The 14,573-nt window shown below is 43.9% G+C and overlaps 1 protein-coding gene across 3 annotated transcripts in view; it reads right to left on the reverse strand.

Moving 5' to 3' along the window:
• The window catches only part of LOC105566452 (inositol-pentakisphosphate 2-kinase), a 111,754-nt gene that overhangs the window by 24,730 nt on the left and 72,451 nt on the right, over positions 1-14,573 (reverse strand). For 2 of the 3 annotated variants that reach the window (XM_012020464.1, XM_012020465.1), the window contains exon 2: positions 9,185-9,395. The exons of the other annotated variant lie outside the window; for it this stretch is intronic. In XM_012020464.1, coding sequence (XP_011875854.1) covers positions 9,185-9,340 — 156 coding nt within the window. In that variant the 5' untranslated portion in view covers positions 9,341-9,395. The remainder of the gene's footprint in view (positions 1-9,184; positions 9,396-14,573) is intronic. 3 annotated transcript variants of the gene reach the window in all.

The following is a 14,573-nucleotide window of genomic DNA, read 5'->3' on the forward strand; positions in this document are numbered from 1 at the left end:
GAGAGAGAGAGAGAGTCCGGATTAGATCGGAAACCTCGCGCATCGTTGGAACGCACAAACGGAAAGCGCGTCCAAACATAGAAACGGAGCAGGAAATCGATATCGACGCCGATTCGTTTCGATTCAGCGCAACACGCGGGGCGAGACGGGGGAGGGGGCGGGCGGGGACCGGGAAGAGACCGGATGCCCGCTTCGGCGAACCGTGTCCAGCGCGCGTACGATCTCATTAAATTCAACATGACCCGTTCTCCCGTTCTCCGCTCGCGACAGATCGGACACGGGATCACGCGGAGACCTCAACAAAGCCGGAACGACGTCGTGCCTGCAGCTACACCGCATAATGCGCGCGAAGCGCGTTAATTCCCCCGCCAAAAATTCCGCGCCGCGACGAGTCTCGCGGTGGACGCGCGGGGCCCTCATCGGCGATCCCATTATCAATCTCACCGTGAATAAATCGAGACTGTACTTCAGCGACCACGTCCCGATCGTTTTATTCGTCTATAATACACCGGGAGACCCGTTTTGTTGAATGAAACAAAGTTTCGTTGACTCAACTGAATTTCTCGTTTGGATATGAGCAAGCAAATCTTTCAGTTGACACAACAAAAAAAGACTTTAGTTGGAAAATTTGGTTACGTCAACACACAAATTTGGCTCAGTGAGCACGCACGGAATCCTTTTGCAATATTCCACTAAACGAGTTCAGTCAACAAAATGATTCAATCAAATTGTATCGTTTTATTCAACAAAACGGGTCTCTCAGTGCAGTTTCGCTCATTCTGCTGATTGTCCCGAAAGAACCGTCCCGGCCCGTGACGGGGTACCTTATATGCCGGGCTATCGTGATCTCACTTATATAGAGACCCTCTAATCAGAGCCTGGCCAACAGAGTTGTCCGCCATGTTTAGTCAAATCCAACAAGAGAGAGGGCAGTACGAATATCTCACTATCTCTCTTTAAGCTGCCATCAGATCGAGACGTAACCGAAAATATAACCGCACATTGCACGAGGTTTGATAATAGTGTGAGTCAGCTGTTTATTGTTACGATTGAGAAGAGTTTATTGTTACGATTGAGAAGAGTGAGATAGCCTATGTTTCTCTCTCACTCGCAGGAATTCTCTTATGGCCAGACTCCGATTACAGGGTCTCTAGCCAAGATAATTTTCACTTAAGAGGCACTAACCGAAATGTTAAGTTGCTCGGCTACAACTTAAAAACGGTCAACATTTTTTCCAGAGTAGACTGTTACGAACAATCCAAACAATTCGATTACTAATTGTGGGCCCCAAAATGGGTTGCTAACTGTCTTCATTTTCCCCGAGTACGCGCGTCCAGCGCGGAAACGTTTCGTCTCGACCTGCCTGCACGTTCTCGCGCGAAGCGACGAGCGTCAAGAGCAGCAGGGCGGCAAGAGAAGGTAATAACAAAGATCGAACGGCTGATGTTTATTATCGAGAAGGATGTACCGCTGCGAAAAAAAAGGGAACAAGGAGAGCGAAAACAAACGATTACTCTTTTCCGAGGGAGTTTCATACCGCGACTGTCCAGCGGACACGTAGGTAAGGGTCGACGACCCCCGGAACTCTCGGAAGAACCGTGGAAGCGTATTAATTACAAATCGCTCCGAAGCCATCCATCGATCGACGGCCGACCATTCATCACCTGGCGATCGCCAGCACAGTTCTGAGGCGCGCGGAGAATCGATCGGTCGGCCGGTCCCCACTTCAGTGCCCTCCTTTCTTCCACCACCCGCTCGTACATCCCCGCCGCGTCAACCGGGAGGTCAACGGCCAACGGTTAATGGTCCCTCTTTCTCTCTCTTTAACCCGCTCTCCCATAAGCCCCAGTCTCTCTCTCTCTCTCCTCTCCCTCCCTCCCTCCCTCCCTCCCTCTCTCTCTCTCTCTCCCTCTCTCCCCCCCTCTCTCTCTCTCTCTCTCTCTCTCTCGCTCGCTCCATCTCCCTCTCGCGCGCGAGGAGAGTCGCGCTTCGTGGTTACCGCCGCATCCCGCTCGCTCCCTCTTCCGCGTCTACGTACAACCCTTTTCTTCCCTTTCTATCCTTCGGCTCGCTCCCACCCTCCGAGCCCTCTTTCCTCCAGGCTAGCTGCAACACGTCCAATGGCGTGACGATCGCTGGTGCGGAGCCGTGTGCACGCGCATCGGGCCGCGATCTATGACTGATTAGGCAGAGATAGGCCGCGCGCACAATTATCCGCACCTTGAAGAGCGAGACGTGGGGAACGGCTCCGGGTGACAGGCCGAACGGTTGTTGCGAGCGGACGCGTACGGGAAGAACAGGACCCGAGCGAATGGAGTTTTACATCCGATCGATACGTACTATCGACCCCGATCACATCGCAACACGTGAATATCAAGCTCGCCGACCGACCTAGTTTCCTTCGGCCGACGGTAAAGCTCGAATTGAATAATCCTTCCGTCTGTTTGATTCCACATTGTTAACGGCGCGACGATAATTCGTCGTATACGCACGCATGCAGCCGTATCGAACTGCAATTTCTGGCCGATTAGAGGCTGTGCGCCACGAATGCACGGCGATTGCGTACGCGACTAGGCGAACAGAAAACAGCGTTTCGCGGGACGCTATAATAACCCACCGATTGTAGCAACGTCAAGGTCCCAAGCTAGAGTAGACCAGGATACGCTGGCCGCGCGTAACAACCGCCAATGAGACGTCGCCATCGGCGTGCGTTTAGAAAATAATGTAATCCCTGTGATCACGAAGAGTCTGAGATAGTCGAGATGTGATTCAACCGATGGCGTCGCGCGGGAGAGAAGGATTGCGTTGGATCGAACCCGCGTACATCGCGTGATCAAAGTTCTCGAAACTCGCGGTCTGCCAACGATGATTCCCCTCACGCTGATGAATGAGCCTTCGTAATGCTCTCGTCGAGGCTGCCTCAAAAGATAAAGCCTCGTCTAAATTTCAATTATACATTCGCGCTTTGCGCAATGAATCCCCTCGCGTAGCTCAGCGAGTGAAAGAGAACGAGAGAGAGGGAGAGAGAGAGAGCGAGAGACTCTGAGGGAAGAATCCTTCGCCATTACTAGGAAAACTGGTCGTACGTGGCACGTATCGCGGTCGGATATCGAGCAGAACGGCTATCGCTAGGAAACCAGGTTACTAACATTGTGCTAGGTTGGAAGAAGAACGAGTCGGGAGAACGATTCGAACACACGCGCGGACTCGTTAGAGCCGTCGTAAAACCGTCGGTTGCCGATAAACGCGGCGGCGCGCAGGAAGATAACGAAACGTTCACGGGCATATCAACGGGGTCTAACGACGCTTTGCTCTTGCGCGGCTGGTGTCGCGGTTAACGGCTTAATTTACTCGCCCGCCCGATGCCAATGCGCTCACGGGTGACAGTCGGCGCCGACAAAACGCGCCCGAAGAACTCTCCTTCCGAGAATCGCGAGAACCGAGGGACCGTCGATAGACATATCGACGGTCCCTTCAAGTCGAGAGCCATCGAGGATTGAAGAGACGAAAAAATGCGCATTGAACTTTCATTTATAAACAGTATTGGAATGCCGAGTGCTCCGAGGAGAACTAAACTCTCGAGGCGCACTCGCGCTCTCGTGGGTCTTTTTCTTCTTTTTTTTTCACTCTGTGCGCTCGTCTTCCCTTCGTGCCACCGATAAGTCCCTCCGAGTCGATGCAGCCGAGTCACGTAATAAAATTATAAACCTACGGTGAGGATGACTCAACGCGCGGGTTAAGGTCGCTACGTGAAGAGGAAATACGTGACGAAAGAGAGAAAAGAAAACGAAGAGGATATGCGAAGAGGAGGAGAAGAAGTTGGTACATCCTACCACTACAAACCGGACGAATTTGCGATTAGCGATGCGTATGCTTGTTTAATGCTTATTCAGTAGAGAATTCCATGCTTGGAAACTTTTAACGCACCGTGACCGGCGCGGCGTGCCGGTACATTCTCTTGATATTGCCGATATCGTCGATACTTTAAGAGATCTCGACAGGATATCTGAAAGAGCAGCGTCGATCCACTTTCTTTTATCCGCACTAGCGGCCATGATGAAGCTGACAAGTATGCAAGTTCGACAAACTCGCCGACGAGCGCAACGAGTTAACGGCCGACGGTGCGAAACGGAGATCAAGAGTTGCGAGGTGGTACGCATTGTTGTCATCGACTTGCACGGTGGTCGCGTGACACACGATGAGTAGAGCTGTGCCAACTATTCCGGGCGAGATTCGGTCCGACTCAAATTTTCACTATTTCAAAATTTCCAATCTAGACAGTTCGAATCCGAATCGTAACACCTGAGTCGTTCCACGTAAACCGGGCCACCCGTCTGCCCGGAACAGATTACAATTAAACAATTTTTTCGGAGGTGCAAAATTTACTTAACAATAAACTTTCGAACGCTAAAAATTAAGATACGTAATGGCGGATCCAAAAAGCGTCCGTATGGACAGGTAATTGCTGTTCTGGGCAGACGAGTGGCCCGGTTGACGTGGAATTACTCACCTATATCGTTAATTTTATAGTAAATACGAAGGAGGATTGAAAAGTTTTGAGCCTGACGTGGAAACAACTTTTTCTCGGTCAAACTGACTTTTATTTTTCGACATAGTCTCCTTTTAAGGCTCGGTTTCACCAACGTCACTTAATTTTAAACTTAGTTTAATTCAAACATGATAATCTCTTTAGGTTGCCAGTAATAAATAACAATGGATCAGTTTAGTCGAACCTAACTGGCACTTGTTTAATGAATTAAAAATAAAAAATATATTGTACATATTTTATTTTGTGCCGTTAATTGTACAATCACGACTCAACTTTGTTATAATTTTTTACCGTTCAATTACATATTGCAATGACTCGATTAATTTTTAAGGTAAGTGACTGGTCGAAGATTTAATTTCAAGAGAGTTAGTTACGTTATCCACTTGACAAACCATATCTTTTATTGTACACGTGACATTTGATTGCGTCCCATTTTACACATTACTTTTGTACAATTAGTTTTAATTTTTAATTTTTATTTGTCATTTTATTTGTATCTATGACAAGCGTGTGACTCCGATTATTGATTTGCTCCCTTTTAGAATTTGTGCCTGATAAGGACCCAAACCCGTGGTCGAAATGTCGCACGTTATATTTTTTATTTTTAATTTATTAAACAAGTGCCAGTTAAGGTCGACTAAGCTGATCCATTGTTAGCTTAATTCGTTCTTTGTCTCTTTCCAACTGTTGCTTTAGAAAGAGACAAAGAACGAATTAAGCTAAGCTTAAAGTTAACGTTGGTGAAACCAGGCTTAAGTCAATACACTTAATCCAGCGATGCTCCAACCGCTTTAACCCGTTCAAATAATAGTTGGCGTTTTGCTCTGCAAAATAGCATCGATAGGTCGCTATGACCTGCTCGTTCGATGAAAATTTCTGTCCTCCGAGCCAAACTTCGAGTTTAGGAAACAGAGAAAAGTCACTCGGGGCTAGATCTGGTGAATACGGGGGGGGGGGGCGGTCAATCAGTTCGAACTGCAATTCGTGAATTTTGGCCCGATATTCGATTTTTTCCATGCTTACGAAAGTACTAGCGTTCGCTGACACAAACACGACTGTCGTACGACAACTGAGAGTCCAAAATGGCTGAAATTTTCAGAGGTATCCTTCAAAGCATGTACAGTCGCAGTACCGAAGTGGCGACGACAAGTAATATCATCTTCATGTCGCGGCTCAAAACTTTTCAACCCACCCTCGTATTACCAGTCGGCCACGCAGTGAAACGTAAACGGAAAAAATATCATCTCGTTTTATATATCCTCCTCACAGGACCTCCGGCGAGTTAAAATATCAACGAAAACCCTACCGTAATATGTTATGCTGTAAAAATATCATTTAAAAACTTGTAAATCGGAGGAGTTACACATACATATTCGTCCGAAAAATCGTAGCGTCACTCTGAGATTAACATTGTAGCGAGGAATCTGTTTGTCACAAGTTAAAGTAAATTAAAATGCAATGATCTCACCGATGGGCTGTACGAAAAATAATTTCCCTCAGCTTCTGAGAGATGGTAGGAGAGATGTTAGTTGAAAAAAAGCAAGGAAGAGCTAAAAGAGACGTATATTATAGAATCGTATTTCCCGTCAATAAGTAATAATGTTACAACCGCTTACTGAGCGGCTAAGTAGTAGAGTAGATAGAATAGAGTGTAGAGAATAGATAGTAATAGAGTAAATAGAAACGTGATCCTCGCTTTTAGATCCAAGCCAAGGGGTATATCAATAATAAATGAATCCATGATTTTGTTTCGATTACTATGTACAGAATTGAATAATGTTACTGAATGCTATTATAGTATTTTAATAATTTACCCATGATCTTTCGTCTAGTTGCTTCAGTTACTGCAACATTAAATAAAGTACATCATTTTATATTAAATATTTATTTAAATGTCTTTTTACCTTAAAATGAATTTATATTGTATGTGTAGTATTTTCCTACATCAAATCATTGTCATCTACGTGTAAAAATTCAATCTAATAATAATTCTATCGTAATTGAAAATTATATTTCAACAATTTGATTTGATTCGATTTGCTCCGATTTAGTGGCGAAAATGAAAACGAAATTCGATATGATTTGATTCGACATGAAGAATCCTTAATTCGCACATCTCTAGAGATGAGGCGTTGTCCGCGTGCAACAGGAAAGATCACGTAGTAGAAACTTAATCGGAGTCTGTTATCAACATTATTATAGAAGCGTCTGTTAAATCCGCCTAGATGTTGTTATGCTAAACAAAAGTTCAGTTTTCTGCTTAATATTTGATCCGAGCACCGAAGGTTCGCGATCATAAAACAAGTAAAAATAAGGGAAAATACGAATCGCACAAACTACATATGTTCTACCCATGAGTACGTAATTTCCGATGAGTTCTCTTTTCCCAATGTAGCAATTATGATTTTTCGAAAGACCGCGTATATCCATCGCGACATACGATAACGGTAATTCAGTCCAAGTCACACAAGTTGAGCGCATATGCGCGCCCGCACGCATACACGCTTACGATTATTATCGATCCGCGATAAAGTCCGTGATGCATCGGATGGAAACGACGGGCGCGTTCGCTCGGCGTATCGCGATCCAACCGTATCCAATCCCGCGAAATGCGCACCTGAGGAGACGCGCGTGAAAAAAAAAATGCATTTCCTGTGACGGCGGTGACGACGCGATCCGCATAAATAAACGGCAGAGATAAGACTAGAGCGCGGTCGGGCGCGGACGTCGTGAGCAATTAAACGAAATTATTTATGCTTATGGATCGTTTGTCCGCGTTCTAAAGAAATACGCCGCGGCTGCGCCCACGCGAGATCGGCCGACGCGTCCCTTACCGCCGCGAAGAACCGCAATTGTCGCTCGTACATTATTAAAACACATTTCTCGATTGGTCGCGCAGTTAATAATTATTCGTTAATTACAGAGTGTGCCGGAAAGATACCACGCACGTAGGATTTAAGGTGCTTCGTACGGACCATGGTGTAAAGATACAAGATGAAGTCATCTGGTGGATGCGCAGTGTCAGCCAATCAGAAGTGGCCCAGACCGTAGTATAACTGCAATAGTACACCCACTCTCTGTCGGTCCCATAGACATATACAGGCATATATATACATAGAATAAATATTTACTTCAGTATAAAAAAATTTAAGTAGATCTATTTACTTAAAACAAATTTTTTGCCAGAGTGTGATATTCCGCCATTACTTTAGTATGAAATCCCTTCACGCTGTCACACTACTGCATATACAACTACCACACATATATAACATCCGTCTCATTGGCCACATCAAAATAATGGCGGATGCGCAGAAAGGATCGGCGCAAAACAAAACAAATGACAGAGTGGGCATACTAGTATGGTACAGACTATCCCGTACTGTTCGCGTCTCTCCTCGTCTGCAGATTTCAACGGCGTGTCGCGATACGGCATTCTCGTAAAAAATGTTCGCGATGCGGAATCACGCAACACGAACAGCGAGAATCTCAATCATCTTTTTCTCTTGCAATAATTACGTTATTAATAATAAGCGCGTTAACAACCAACGTGTGTTTTTCCTCGAACTGTATTCGAGGCCGTTCTTGCTAATTGTAAGTTATTATTATCGCACGACGATAACTCCCTGGGACTTTCGTGCGAAAACCGCGCAAAGAAATTACGTGTGTTCTTATCTGTTGACAAGACAACTCGTACGATCGATTATCGTGGGAGAGGCTTGAAACGCCCTCCTTCCTCCTTTCATTCGCGATCGGCATTTTTTGTGTTACCAGCGAGTATGCATGTTTTTACGCATTTGCATCTTAATCTATTGCATTTACGCAATTCGCTATTCGCTATGAACAGCATTTAGCAGCATCGCGCAGATATTAAGACGGGCTTCTTCGTTTTTCTCTTCAATGCTGTACTTATGCATTTGTAAAGCTTCGTAAAGAAATTAATCCACTTAGAGGAGTGTAACGTATTTGCGTACATATGTAAAAGTAAACTGTGCCGTTAATACTTTCATTCGTGCGTCGAATGCAAATCTAAAAAAAAAATTACTTTTATTAAGAAGCGCTTCGGAGATGATTACAGAGTCTCACTCGAAATGAACGAAAGGAATTGAATTGTAAATCAACGAGGACACCGAAAAGAGGATCAACTAACAAAGTTGCGGACGGCAGTTCAATAATAAGATCAAGAAGAGAGACCGGACACGTCGCGATGCAGCGAGATCCGCGAGAGCAAAGTAGACATTTCCGAGTTTATCCAGGCTTTGTCTTACTTGGTTGCGGGATCGTGCAGCTCTTCAAGGGAATGAATGATTCTCAAGGGCTCCTCGATGAGATTCGCGTAAAAGAACGGTAAGGGCCAGTTTCACAAACATCGGTTAACTGCCAACCGAAGGTTTTGATTCTCTGTCTCCTCTTAAATAGTAAGATGGAAAAAGATGGGGAGTCGACTGAACCCTGCAGTTAACCGATATTTGCGAAACTGGCCCTACGCGAGTTAGAGAGGGGACAATAATTGAGATTTCGAGTGTGTCGATTATTTCTCAATCGGGCAAATGGTTCATAAAATACTTTTGCGCAAACACCTCGAGGCGCGATATGCCAAGTATACAAAAATAGGAAAATATGTGATTAACGACTTACGTGCGGCAGCGCGATAACGATATTGGCGTTTCCTTCGCCTCTGTAAATCGCATCTTCCGCAACGAGCGCCGTAAGGGGTAAACTCGTCTCGGAATCGAACGAGGACTCTTCCCTCGGCTCTCCGGCGGAAGCAGCCGTCGTTTCTAAGAAAAACATGATGGGGCTTCGGATGTAACGTTTCGCCGTTTCTCATCAACGTGTGCCGTCACACCTGTAAGCAGACGAAAAAATGCTTCGTCAATATTTTCTGTAATTTTGCGAAAAAATTTTGGCAAGTCTCTTTGCCAATAGTATTATCTTAAGATACGTGTTCCCACACCAATTGTTACGATCGGCGTTGAACGTTTAGAAAGAGAATATAAGAAGCAATTAAGAAAGTCGAGACAATAGCGTTGTATTCCCAAGCAATAACGAAATTTGTTCGTCTAAGGAACCTGGAAATATCCAAGACTATTTTCCAACGTTTGTTAACTTCAACCGACCGTTAAAACTTGTCGACGAGATTGCCAATCACTGAAGAATTAAATGTTGTAATCGAAGAAGACTATTTGATCAGCTATTAAGATTAGCTAAATGTCACTTAAGATGCACTGAGAAACACTTCTATCGAATAAACCAATTAAACGGTGTTTCCGATGGTTGAATTTTCCGATTAAATTACGGATATATATCTGATGAAATTTGATTGAAAATCGATCGTATTTTTCATCGCATATGTCCATAATTTAATTGAACATATCCGCTTGTTATCATGTACTATAATTAGATTATCCGATTATACTTGATCGAACATTTTTCTCCGCGTGACTATTTTTTTAAGGATATGAAAAAACACTTGGAATCGACGACATTCACTTAAAAGCGAGGGGTAAACCGCTGGGGGCATTGTGGTGTACAGATTTGCGGCATTACTGGGCATCACTGGGCATTTTTGGGGCATTAGGCCTTGCTGGGGCATTATAAGGATAAAATAAGATAAAGTAAGATAAAGTAATGCCCAGTGGGCATTAGTAGGCATCGGTGTGCATGATTTTGTTCAGCAGTTTACCCCTCGGTTACAAGTTTCGAAGTTGGATCTTGGAATCTAGATTCTATTCTGTAAAACTGAACGGGCGGTTAACGTTAACCGGACGCTCGCCGCTGAGGTTCTAGAATGAGAGATTGGCGCACATAACACAACTCATCGCCTCGATCGACGAGGCAGTTGCGAATCGGAAAAGTTTTTGCGTCGCAATTCGATATCTTTGTTAGATGTATATCCACGCTGACGTAATACGCGACCGTGCGAGATATCAAGTCGGTCAAGATTTGCGCAGCCATGACATTTCCTTAAGCTCGACTTTGTCGACCGGTAGCGGAGATCGTCGAAGAAAAATCGCTCGCCTCTGGTAACCGGTGAAAGTCGAGCCAAAGGCCGCCGCGGCGTTTTATATTGCCGTGCAATCGTGGAAATTTCAAAAGTCGACCGATCGATTTCGATCCGCTATCAAGATTGCGCGATGGAATGTCGCAACGCTCCGGAGATCGCGATCGGCCGTCACCGCCGTCGATATTAGCCTTCACGGAAGACCAATCGCCGAGGGTTTGGCCTTAACCCCAGCAGGATCGCGTCCTGATCGGCGGAAATACGCGTTCGTGTTCGATCGGCGTCGGAAATACATGTTCCTTTCCTTAAACATTGTACCACGGAAACGGAATTGCGAGTATAACAGTCTTCGTTCCTTGCCGTAAGCTGGGAGCGCAGTCATACAATCTCTACTGACATGTCGTCACGCATGTACAATGCTAATGAAATGGTCAGCGGAGGCAACGCTTTCTCCCGCGCTAGATTCGCGAAACGAATTTGTGTAAAATAGCGGCGCGCGCCCCGCCGTTTGTCTTACCAGCCTTACCGCTTTGCGTTACGTAAATTCCTTATTCAGGAATACGAATTTCTCACACTAGAAACCGCCTCGCCTTCCAGACAGCCGTTCGAAGCCTTTCTGCCTCTAGTGACGTAATTACCCGCTGCCAATGACCACGTAATTGCGACCGCGTGACAGACGTTAAGATACAACACGGACATCGTTGTCTCTCGACGAAGAAAAGAGACTTGCCTATAGTAGGCATAAATGTACGATTCAACGAATCGCTTGATATACACAAAGAGAAAAATATCACTCGTGTACAGTCTTATTCATTAATGCCTGGACCTGCACTTTTATTATCATTTTTCTCATCTATACGACGAGTTCTGGGCTGTATGTATGCACTACCGCACTAATCGTAGGGTCCTCGGTTCGATCCTGGCCCTCGTCCCGCGTAGAAATTTCGAAACTTCAGCGCTCGAAGGTGTTCAAGCGCCTAGCGTTGGATTCAGTGTTTAATCAAGATTAAGCATATGAACGTGAGGAAATTTTTAGAAATATCACGCTGATATAACCTGACGGTTGAAAGGCGTTCCCACAAAAGAGTAAACTTAAGGGATCACAATACTCTAGAGCCCCCCCAAAAAAGCTAACTTTGCGGAAACGAAGCTCCCTCACCCTTTGAGCTGGAACAAAAACCAAAGATTTTTTAAAAATATATAACATTTGCTATAAAACTACGTACGGAAATTGCGAAATACCGTTTTTGTAAAAATGGTGCGTGTTAGAAAAAAAGTTTGATCTTCCGCTAAAAAATTTCGCACAAAAGTGTTTATCAAAACCAAAATTTTCAACTTATCGCAAAATCCGTACGTAGTTCGAAAGAAAATGTTATATATTTTTTAAAATCCTTGGATTTTTATTCAAAGGGTGAGGGAGCTTCGCTTCCGCCCGTGGGGCGACTTCCGCGTTTTGGATCCAAGGGTCTGGCGCTGCCATTTTGTTCAGGAAAAAATTTATAAAAATTTCTTTTATACCTCAATGTATAGAGAATAAATGGTAATAGACAGATTTTCAGTTGCGTTTATCATATTCCTGAAAAAAAATCACCGAAAATTGACTTCCTTTTGAGCTCCAGAGTGTTGTAAGCCCTTTAAAAAAAAAGTACTACTACAGACGTCTATAGAAGCTGTGTGAACTACAGCCTCATCGATGGGAATAAAGATGATGAAAATGTGAATCCTAGTAAAACTGAGGTCCAGGCATTAATGAAGAATACTGTACTAATGAAGAATACTTAGTTATCGCGAACCTTGCTCGCCCGGTGATGCCGCGTTATAGAATCGCGTTACGCTGTTACTCATCGTAAAGTGACGCGCGCTATTACACTCTGACGAATAAATGTCTCTCGTGATGAGTGATTCGATTGGTTACGAAATATCTGGCTGGGAAAAGAAAGGAATCGCTCTCTCGATGACGTATCGATCGTGCGAATTTCGTCAGAAACGTTTCGGAACGAATGAAAACATGATATTAGATAGCGCAGGTAGACATATTAATTTTTATTGAACGTGGGGCTACAACGTCCATTTACTGGTTATTGACGAATAACCTGTTGAATTTTATAGACTCGTCGAGCCTGTCGCGCTGTCCCTCGAGCGGTAATGTAAAAATACGCCCATAAAGTGGTTCTTGTGCAATCGGACGCTTAAAACTGTCAGACCTGACAGCCGGAGTAGCATCTGGAGGGTTCGAGTCGTGCGTCCGATGCCTGGAAAGCGACACTGCCGATTGGTCGCGCTTCGAGAACTCGCGAAATCGCCTGTTCCACGTCGCGCGGTTCCAGTGACCGTCTCGCACGGCTATAGTACGCTTATGGTATACTCTGTACGCTAGACGCGAGACGATGAGTCACGCGAATGAAGTCATTTATGCCGGTAATAAAAAGAGAACTGCGACCGCGAACTTTCGAAAGCGATCGTTAATGAGCACGTTGGCATCGGGATGCAAATATGTATTGCCCAAAATTCAGCCAGAGGCACTTCTGGGGGCAAGTTTTTTCCACACTGGGGAAAATTTTCATTGGAAAAACCAAGTAAATTGTGTTTCCGACGATAATTAATTTTTCCGATTAAGTTACACCCTCAGAAAGGATTTCTGTTACCGAGAGCAAAAATGTTCTTGACGCATTTCTATTTCTCACAACCTCATTTAGTATAAAAATAAGACAGTATCAAAATAAAATCAATAATTCTTATTCCCCTAAATGTAAGTTTATATATTCTTGCGTTTAGAATAAATTTTCCCTCCATCTTACAACGATATTCGACAAGAGACAATACATACTGTCATTTTATTCTAGATTTTAGAATTTTTCATTTAAGACAAAAATATTCCTTTCTCTATAATAAATATGATTGGCGCTATATCGATCCTATTTTATGATACATTCAAGTGTAATAGCATTGGATCCGGAAATTTTTTCAGGTGTATGGAAACATCCGATGAAATTTATCCCATAAAATGCAGTTACACAATTTAATCGGATATATCCGTTTGTTATTATATAATTGGATTATCCGATAATATTTAATCGGACATTTTTCCTCAGTGCAACTTACCCTCAAATCGATGATACCGCGCGGAAGAATCGCGACGTAGAAACGTTTATCGCGCGATATCGCACAATAGGTTGTCGCAATGTGAATGAAAAAATTATGCGCCGTACGCGATCTTCAGTTACGCGCGATGACATTGTCGTGATTCCATCACTGAGAAAAATTTCCATCGGATAAACCAATGAAATAATATTTACGATGGTTAATTTTTTCGATTACATTTCCCGATTAAACTGTGGATATTACGATGAAATTTATCCGATGAGATTTGATTGAAAAACCGATCACATTTTTCATCGGATACACAATTTAATCGGATATATCCGTTTGTTATTATGTAATTGGATTATCCGATTATATTTAAACGTACATTTTTCTCAGTGCAACTTATTCTCAAATCGATGATACCGCGCGGAAATAATCGCGACGTAGAGACGTTTATCGCACGATATCGCCCAATAGGTTGTCGCAATGTGAATGAAATTATGCGCAATGTAAATGAAATTATGCGCCGTACGCGATCTTCAGTTACGCGCGACGACATTGTCGTGATTCCATCACTGAGAAAAATTTCCATCGGATAAACCAATGAAATAATATTTCTGATGGTTAATTTTTTCGATTACATTTCCCGATTAAATTGTGGATATTACGATGAAATTTATCCGATGAGATTTGATTGAAAAACCGATCACATTTTTCGTCGGATACACAATTTAATCGGATATATCCGTTTGTTATTATGTAAATTGGATTATCCGATTATATTTAAACGTACACTTTTCTCAGTGCAACTCACCCTCGAATCGATGATACCGCGCGGAAATAATCGCGACGTAGAGACGTTTATCGCGCGATATCGCCCAACAGGTTGTCGCAATGTGAATGAAAAATTATCCGCCGTACGCGATCTTCAGTTACGCG

This window comes from Vollenhovia emeryi, unplaced genomic scaffold (assembly GCF_000949405.1).
Source record: "Vollenhovia emeryi isolate VEMERY1.0 unplaced genomic scaffold, V.emery_V1.0 DF939144.1, whole genome shotgun sequence".
NCBI classification, from domain to species: Eukaryota; Metazoa; Arthropoda; class Insecta; order Hymenoptera; family Formicidae; genus Vollenhovia; species Vollenhovia emeryi.